The sequence below is a fragment of the Pinus tabuliformis genome, chromosome X, assembly GCF_031772625.1.
Source record: "Pinus tabuliformis cultivar Carrire ecotype Pingquan chromosome X, CPIR1, whole genome shotgun sequence".
Classification (NCBI taxonomy): Eukaryota; Viridiplantae; Streptophyta; class Pinopsida; order Pinales; family Pinaceae; genus Pinus; species Pinus tabuliformis.
Window position 1 is genome coordinate 457386040 of NC_142308.1, and position 10099 is coordinate 457396138.

A 10099-nucleotide genomic window follows, 5' to 3' on the forward strand; every position below is an offset into this window, starting at 1 on the left:
TTGCCTCTATACAAGAACTTGGCCTTTACAACAACGTTCAACTTGGCTCTCTTCCACAAGAATCTCAACCTTGGATTTATCGCAATGTTTGGCCCTCAGAATGTGACTCTAATTTGGCTCTCCACCTCCAATGAACTTGGTCTACAATAAATATGTTGAAAGCCCGATGTTAGAAGATAAAATAAACTAGTAACATTGTTACCTCCTTTATCTTCCACGAATTTTCTTCTCCAATGAAGCACAATGGCAAAATCTGAATGATCTCACTCCCCAAACTAGTTAGGGTGTATGGTTTCAACACCGAAACTAGCAACTAGACTTAGGGTTTCCAAAACCCTAGACTCTTCGCCAAGAGCTCTCCAAGAATTCTAATTCTCAAGTGACAAAATGCTAGAATGAGGAGAGACCCCCTCATTTCCCTTTTTTATAACTCACTTAACTCTTTTGCCACCCTTTTTACCTTTCCCCCCATTAAATGATAAATGCACGTTTCCTTTCTTACTTAATAAAGTGATTTTTATTAACTAATTAAAGCCACTTTTAACGTTGGAAAATGCTTAATTCGCCTCCATGGTCACACTAGCAATCCAAAGCCCCTTTTCATCATCCTTTCCTGTAAATCTTTTTGCCCTAATTCCAACAAGCTATTACACTAAGGTGTTTCTCCAAGTAATTAGCCCAAAACAACATCTTAATTGAAATTAATTAAAATATGCCCCTTAATAACTTTGTTTTACGAGAATCGTCGGAATGCAACAGAACCAAGAGTCAATCGTGCGGAACTAATCCTGATGATGAAATATGGTAAGCAATCCCAGTTTGACCCATAAAACTCCTCTAAAACCCTGTCAGCCCACCAATGGAGTAATCTCGCTCCTATGAATGGGTTAACACAAGCTCTGGAAATCCCTCCTAATCACCTCACAAGGTAATCCAATATTTAGGGATATTACAGTCTCCCCTCCACAAAATTGCTTGTCCTCAAGCAATGCCATCGCATGTCGCCACTCCACATGCTAATCCAAGCAAATACCAAGGTCCCAAACCATCCTAATCATCGTGAAGCATCTCTCGCTCCACTCACTCTCCAACAAGGAATAGACCCCAGAGACCTACATACTACCAATAAGTAGAGCATCTTGAAAATGCAAAATTCTGATCAACTCCTCAAGAAGTTGCTCTACCAAGAGACCAATCCCATGTACCTCACGAGTGAACTCCTAAAAGTACAATCCAAGTCCTGTTGAAAAAGGTCCTCGCCCACATGAACTAACCACTGCCTCCTCCTTTGATACCATCAACGAATCACTGAGAAGTGAAACATCCTCCATCAAATTGAAATCCAACAAAAGATCTAGGAGATCTTCCCCTATAAAGGCCAACTCATCCATAATGGTAGATGAGTTGTCAAGACCTGTAATGCAATGGTCCCATGTTGATGTCAAAAGGAGACATCCATGTTGCCACTGCACCACTCTGATCATAACTGACTGTTGCAGCGAAGTACTGCTAACTGTTGGAACCCATCCATGCCTCCCCTCTGATCCCTGCATGCACTCAATAGAGATACACCATGTATCGATAATAAACCTGGTGCTTGCTAAGCCACCCTACTCCCACCAAATCACCTAGATAAATCTAATGACGCACCCCAATATTGCCTGGTGTCTAGACACCCTCTTGTAAGAGAGGTTTACCATCTGTTGTATCTCATGCTCATAAACTACCTCAGAATGTCTTGCCCAAAGTGCATCATGCACCTCCCTAAGTGTGAGCTCAAGGGCGGAACCTATGTTATCTCTGTATTAAATCAGGCCATCCTCAAACCTGCTTCTACCAACTCACATCCTGACCATATGCCACAGCTGGGAAGTCCCTCTCTTGATGCACCCTGTCCCATCCAACTGTCTCAAGTGAACCTCCAACGTCCTACTACTTGTGACAAGAGCATCAAGGGACAACAACCAAATCCTTTGTGATTGTAAGCAATACGAAAGAGAGATAGGTGTCTAAGTCCCTGGGGATATGATCAAGAGAAGCTCATATGTGCCCTCATCGATCCTGGGTAAGCTAAACCCAACGGTATGCCTGACATCCCTGTCAGGAGATCTCTCTAGAGGCCACACTCCAAAATCCTATTTTGCAACATCATACACTACTACATACAACCATGTATCCCTGCACTCCTCTACATAATATTGCACTCCAGAGCATATCTCTGTGCACCATTGGATACCACTGCCTACTACCATACCACCCTTTATTGTCTAGTATCGAGCATGTGTTAATGTATCTGCCACTCTGTTAATGAACCCACCATGATGTGAGTCATTTCTCCTCATCTGTCCTAGAAGACCTCAATGGCATAGCTCCTCACATGCTAGCGGGGATGTCACTATTGTGTCGATCCTCGATGGCTCGTGTGCTCGATACATCAATGGAAGTGCATCAGCTCCATACATTACCCTTCCTAGTGGCATACCAATGCCTTCCCATCCGAGTAACTCCTTCCCATGACCCTAAACACAAACAATGTGCCAAGACGTCTCCCAGAGTCTGCTCATGAACTAAATGGCCACTATTGTTGACTGAGACTCCCCTAAAGAATGTATGTGTTCGATCATTGGGTCAACCATGCCACCAATGCCATATTCATCCTGCACCTCTGGTATACGATGGAAAGCCCCACTTGGATCCCAATGCCACCCTGGGCTTCCAGTATCCACTCCACTCGTGTCAACTGAACCTAAATCCCAAATGGATGTATCTTCGTCTAAAATATATCTGTCTCCACATCCCATGGGTGCATAATCAAAAATCTCTTGGACATACCTCTCCGCAAATTCCAGTTCATCTGGGTGCTCCTCGTGCTCCAACTACCACATGAGGCTCCTCTATCAAATCATGAGTGCCTCGAACATCCTCTTCCGTGATGGTTCCATAGTTAACTAATTGTTTGCCATGGAGGTTGAAGAGTGTCCACAACTCAACCCCGTACAAAGTTGGTCAACCTGCAACTCCAATTCTTGAAGGGCCATCTAAGTCCTCTTCAAAGACTCCTAGGTGGTCTCAAGCTCAAGTGTAAGTCTATCAACTTCCTCCTCTTTCCCTACTAGCGCATCATGATATATCTCAGCAAGCATGAGTAGGTGATTTTTGTCTGAAAGGAGGTGTAGGTAGTTAGATTTCATCTCTACCAATGCCTTCTGAGAGTCTTAAAATCTACAAGTGAAGGCTTTCCTCCCAAACTGTCATGTGCCACTAGACCCTCCAACAATAATCTTCCACCAATGCCTGTGTATCATCATATTGCCCTGTGGCTGCCATAATCTTGTTTGTGTTCATCTTCAATTGGTTTTCCAAGTTATGGGCACAAGTAGGCTTATGAGCAACATTTACTTCATCAATTGATGGGCCTGGGTTTGCACTGCTGACAACCTGTGTGTTATCATCTTTGCACACCTCTTGGGGATCGTCATCAACTGTTGTAGCCTCATGATTTTCTTTGTACTCATCATCTAACTCAACAATCTCACTAAGTGACGACAGGCATTCTGTAGCCATTTCTAACTCTCCTTCATCTGAAACCCTTGTACCAACCTGTTGGGATGAATCTGTGCTAGCTTCATCTTCAACGGGTATGACTTTTCCCAATTCATCCTGGGAGGTTTGGTCATGGTCTTCACCTTCAACTACAGGAGTTGACTCTTCTGTATGAGTTAATACTTTTCTCCTGTCCTTATTTGAACTATTATTCTCCTTTGGGCTCCCTTCAATCCTTGCTACCTAGTCCTTAGCTACCTTTTCATCTTTGGATCTACTATTCCTTTTTTTATTTGCTGCCTTTGATGACACCCATACTTCCATGTGCTCTATCATCTTTGCAAAGGTTTTGTCATAATCTTCAAATTTTTGGGCAAACAGTTCTTCTTGAATTGGAAGCATTTTTCCCTTGTTATAATTTGTCCTTTAAACCCAACAGCTGTCCAAGAACATGCTCTGATACCACTATAAGATACCTATTAGGGATATCTCAACTTTTCCAATAAGCTTTATGAGTTTAATAGCTTTTCTCACTGAGGAGTTTTGTCAAACATCTTGTAGACATGGTTGTAGGTGCATTTTCTCGGTTTTAAATTTAAATGAACATGCACAGTGGCTAACGCATGCCAAAGAAATACTTTGGAACAACATTATGTGCTTAGAACTAAACCCAAAAATTCATATATTACCCATACCAGTCTGCATAACCATAACTTGAACATAGACTGTCATTTTATTAGCATGGCACAAGAATACACAGTAAGCAAAAGGAGTAGAGGAACCTGGGAATAACTCAGCAACGTGAACTTCAATACATTGAGGGCTTTATGATGTGGTTCCAGCAATACAATATTAATGGAAATAAGCTTCAAGATGACTGTAGCTCATCCCCCTTTCACATAGAAATATCAGTGTGCAAAGGCTGTCTATACCAGCCTCTAAATTAGCTGCAAATCAACCTCCTCTTTCATACTCAGCCTCACTTCAAACTTCTGTGATTAACTTTAGAAATAGAAATCTTTAGCAATAGAAATCTTTAGAAATAGTCCCAGAATGACTTTGAACTTGACCTTTTCCCACAGAAATATCAGCCCACAAATATGCTATATATACAGTCCATTTGACCAGCAATTCATGCTTCCAGAAGGCTTGTTGTAGCTTGTCCCAATGACTAATAAACTCATCCCCAAATTGCCTCCCACAAAGAGCAGCTCGAATGGATACTCCCAAAGAGGGATTTGGCCTCCCTTAGGCAGCTGTTTGACTCCTTGTCAAACTCTGCCTCTATACCAAAACTAGGCCCTTACAACAACGCTGAACTTAGCTCTCTTCCACAAGAATCTCGACCCTAGGATTTATGGCGGTGTTTAGCCCTCAAGAATGTGACTCTAATTTGGCTCTCCACCTCCAATGAACTCGGCTTGCAATAAATATAAAGAAAGCCCAATGTTAGAAGATAAAATCAACTAGTAGCATTGTTACCTCCTTTATCTTCCACAAATATTCTTCTCCAATGAAGCACAATGGCGAAATCTAAATGATCTCGCTCCCCAAACTAGCTAGGGTGTATGGTTTCAACACCAAATTTAGCAACTAGACACAGCATTTCCACAACCCAAGTCTCTTCTCCAAGATCTCTCCAAGAATTCTAACTCTCCAGTGACAAAATGCCCGAATGAGGAGCTGACCCCCTCATTTCCCCTTTCTATAACCCACTTGACTCTTTTGTCGCCCTTTTTACTTTTTCCCTCCAATTAAATGATAAAAGCACTTTTCTTAATTAATAAAGTGACTTTTATTAACTAATTGAAGCCACTTTTAATGTCGGAAAATGCTTAATTCGCCTCCACAGTCACACTGGCCACCCAAATCCCCTTTTCATCATCCTATCATGTAGATCTTTTCGCCCCAATTCCAACGAGCTATTACACTAAGGTGTTTCTCCAAGTAATTAACCCGAATCAACACCTTACGTGAAATTAATTAAAATATGCCCATTAATAACTTTGTTTTACGGGAATCGTCAGAATGCAACGGAACCAAGAGCGAACCATGCGGAACTGATCCTGATGATGAAATATGGTAAGCGATCCCATTCGGACCAATAAAACTCCTCTAAAACCCTCTGGCCCCACCAATGGAGTAATCTCGCTCCTATGACTAGGCTAACACAAGCTCTAGAAATCCCTCCTAATCACCCCACAAGGTAATCCAATATTTGGGGACATTACAGCATTTTGGTCATAGTTCACCCACTCAGGAATTATTGTAATCTTTTGTAGCATTTTTAGTATTTTCCCTTGGAAAACAAAATAAGATAAATATTTCTTTATTGTAGAAGGAATTGAGCTCAAACATATATAAGGGTTTGATCTCTCCTTCACTTTTGCGGTTGGGTTCGCGATAAACACCTTGGAGTTTAATGCAATATCTATTGGATGCATTTGAAGTTTCTTGACATATGCAGACAGAGTACAAAATCGGTACACTCCTTACATTTTCATTTATGTTATCAATGGAGTATTGAATATGATTGCATCACTCTCTACTTTAGGATTGCACATATATATTATTTGTAATAGCAATAATCTTCACGAGTGTTGGAAGTTATCTGTTCTTGTAATATCCTTGGTTATATTTCTGCAATTTGGGACAGCAAGGAAGGGGTATAATTAGCTTGTACTTTTCAGCCATGTTGCTCTTCTTTCTATCATTAGGATAACTTCCCATGTGAACTTTGTTTTGACCCCATGTGTCCAATATGATCAGACACTGATCTTCATTCCATCCATTCAATGTATTTACTCAACTCGTAAAAAGCTGTTTTGCTTTATACTTCATTTCACCTTTGAACTTACTGCCTAAATGCCTAAAATTCTAGCAATCCTATGATAGGAAAGCCCCCCTTGAGTTGGATCAGAGCCATCCTAAGTGTAAAGAGGATTGGTGAGGTGACAGGAGCCTTCCCTCTTAGTTCCTCTTAGTTCCTCTAAGTCCTTACTGGAGATTTTGGACTTAATCTCTAGAAGAGAGGGTTTAAGACACAACAGATAAATTGAAAGAGCTAGAATCAATTAAATATCAACATACATCAATGTTTCATTAAAAGATGCATAGATGGTTACCCTTTTCAGAAAATAATTTCTTCAAGTATTTAGAACTTCTAGATATATTATGCAAGCTTCATAAAAAAACGTCAAATAAGATGTAAGCCTGTCTGTACTAATCAAAGCCAAGAAAATCACCCTTCTAACTGTCAACAGGCCCCTAAATCATATATCACTCAAGCCAAGCTAGTCCGATTTCTAGACTTTAATACCTGCCATAGGGTAGCACCCAAAGATGTGTATTCTTATTCTAAATGTTCATATAAATATCCTGAATATTTATATGCAATTCACCCTGAACGGGTTGTGTAAATGGTGATTGGGGTTTATGCTATGAAACTGATAATCTAGTGTTTCTGTAATAAACTAGATGGAGCAGTCACTAAATCTCAATGTCTTATGGCTCTGGTGACTTTTCCAAAGTCATAACCTGCTATTTCCCCACCATACTGCTTTCTTTATTCTGCACCTTAGATACAAACATATAATCCTGAAGGGACATTCTTAAAGTAAGATACTGAGATGGAGCTGTTCACATTTGAAGCAAAATTTCTCATCCCATAAATAAATTCATACACTCTTGAATTTCACAAGGCTATTAGGTGGCAACTCAGAGGATACTTACAGTAATAAAAATTATGCCAAGAATAAAAAAGTAGTAAAACATGATCTTTCTTTCAAAATCCATATAAATCAGAAGATTACATTCAAAATAATGTGGACGACCCCTTGAAGATAGTTGACAATCTACACTGAACGTGAAACTAACTGATTATGACTTGTAACGATAAAATATGAAAAAGGAGAAATTATTTCAAAAGCAACAAGGATCACAACAACTAACTCTAACTTAGTGTGAAACTACAGTCAGTAGGTTCCTACCTTAATGAATATTGTAAAGAGTTTATAAATAAAGGTTCAACATATCACGCAATATTATCGAGCTAGATATTGAATATCATGATTACTTGTTGGATTCTTAGGCCATTTACAACTACAAGCTCCAACTGGGCAGAGATTCAAACCTCATGTCCATTCCCCCCCGGGAGAGAGAAAGAGATATACCTGAAGGGATATCTTGGAATTCCAGAAGCTGTTGCAAGCAAGTTCCTTTCTGACCTTGCAAACCATGAAAAAAACCCAGTCCGTTTAATTATTTCCACTGAGTCATGGCCCCCAAATGTCGAATCTGATAGCACTGTGCTAGAATCTGCAGCATTAAAACGTATAGGAAGAGATAAGCCCCTCTGCTCATTGCCAGTAACTTGGACTTTCGCGTGTTTCCTACGTAATCTCATGCATAGGAGGATCCAAGTAGCTAGCACTGCTCCAATGGCCACACCTATGGAAATTCCGATGATAATCCCTTTATATTCCCCTTTCATTTTGCTGGTGCTTTAGAAAGTAATGGTGAGCCGAACATGAAAGCCAAAATAATGTCAACAGTTTTGATACATTGAATAGAAAGCAAAACAGAAATAGATATTAAATATGCTATCATCATTTATTGAAAATATGGCTTTGAAAAAGTTCCTAGAAGTTAATCCACATGAGTAATATCCTTGTAGAAGCAACTATTCTTCAACACATTCAACTGATATTGATAAAATGAAAAAAACTACAACAGTGCAGCACTAATTTTGTGAAGTATTTCCAAATCAGATCAGATAATAATCCAATCTTACCTTAAGGCTAAGATCAATAATGTCATATCTTCTTGTTATAGGCAAACACAAAACATATAAACTGTAAACATTAATGATTATAATCCTACATTGGGGAAGGTATAAAGAAGGAAAATTATGAACCCTTTTTGTGAGAATAATATGCGAAAGAAAAAGAAGAGCTGAGAGAGAGAGAGAGACTGCAAATAGGGCCATGAATTTCTTTGTCACAACTTGTAAAAGTTTCAACGCTTGACCAGCTTTATCTAGCCAAGAATCTTGGTCCATGGTGTTACCTGCTCAGTTGTACCTAGCATATAAAGGAGGACTCCCGCCCATTGGACAAGACACTAGTCAAATTTTCAAGTCCAAAATTCCTGCAAGGCAATTTTTTCCCCTCTTCTCTCTTCTTTCTCTATGCAAATTTTGTAACCCATGGGGGAGTTGTAAAAATGGTTTCTAGCATGATAGACTTATGTAAAATATTTAGCCCCTTGGGACCTAGTTACAAAGGAATTTGTTCCAGAGTGTTTTTTTCACTTAATTAATTATTTTTTCTTTTTAGCAATAAATAATTAATTAAGTTTTTCCACAAACATCCTCCAAAGCTAGAGTGTGTCTTAATAACTAGGCCTTGAGTGTGTTTTTTAAGTCTAGGGTCAATGTATATTCCCATGTTAGGCATTATCTTGAATCTCACAGAATTGCATTAGGCTTTAGTAGGATTTTTTAATAATTAAAAATCTCCCGCAGAATGGGAATTTTTAATTAAAATTTATGTAACAAATAAAAATGTGGTGCTAGGAAATGTTGTATGGCATGTGAGTACTTGGTTTTCATCTTTAGAGTACCAACATTACCTTAGTGCCCACTTTTGGGTCGAAAATATTAATTTTTCCTCATGAAAAATCACTTTTACTCAAAAAGAGAGGAAAAAGACATGAAAATCAAGATATTAAATCAGTGTTGACAATATCGCCGATATTCGCAAATATCACGATATTTTCGGGGAGACGAGATATCGCCGAGGAAATATCGCGATATTTTGTCTCCCCGAAAATATCGCGATATTTCCGAAATATCAGCGATATCTCGGGAAAATATCGCGCTACGATGCAAAATATCGCCCAGGCACAAAAAAAAATTGCCGTCGCGGCTAGAAAAGACCGATTTTGTTTTTTTTCATTCATTTTCATTTATGATTGCTGGAGAAGGAAGGGGAGAGCTATGTGCTTGCTGCCAAGGAGGATTTGAGTGTTGAATAGCCATTATCGCCACCAACAACAAATATTTTGTTGATCTAAGATTGAAGAACAGTGAGACAATTTCATTTCTTCCATTAACAAGTATGTTCAAATAAACCCCTATGTTAATGAATTTTTTGATAGCTTTAGGATTATTCTTGCTTGCCAATTTGCCTACAAACATTTTGCTTGTTTTTTTCCATTTGCTATGATTTTCATGCCCATGAGCAAATGCAAGGGTTTTCTCCATATTTGGACAGCAAACTCCATTTTTTTTTGAACTTTCAAATGCACCCTCTTATTGTCATTTATGGTTTTTCATTGAATTCACATTGCAAATAATGTAGCAAAAAAATTATTTTGTAAAATGAGGTGGTTATTACTTATTAATTCCAAAAAAAAATTTGGTGCCCTAGGTTTGAGTTAGCTCACTACAAAATTCAAATATGCCAAAAGCCTTGGACCCATTTTGGGAGTATGGGGAGCCTAATGGTGGGACAAATCAGGCATATCTTACATGCAAATTATGTGGGACCAGGAT

The 10099-nt window shown here is 39.1% G+C and overlaps 1 protein-coding gene across 1 annotated transcript in view; it reads right to left on the reverse strand.

Annotated features, from left to right (window-relative positions):
• The window catches only part of LOC149140583 (calcium/calmodulin-regulated receptor-like kinase 1), a 149267-nt gene extending 141225 nt beyond the window's left edge, over window positions 1-8042 (reverse strand). Inside the window, exon 1 of the mRNA XM_089446786.1 lies at window positions 7716-8042. Coding sequence (XP_089302912.1) covers window positions 7716-8035 — 320 coding nt within the window. The 5' untranslated portion in view covers window positions 8036-8042. The remainder of the gene's footprint in view (window positions 1-7715) is intronic.
• Window positions 8043-10099: the final 2057 nt, after the last annotated feature.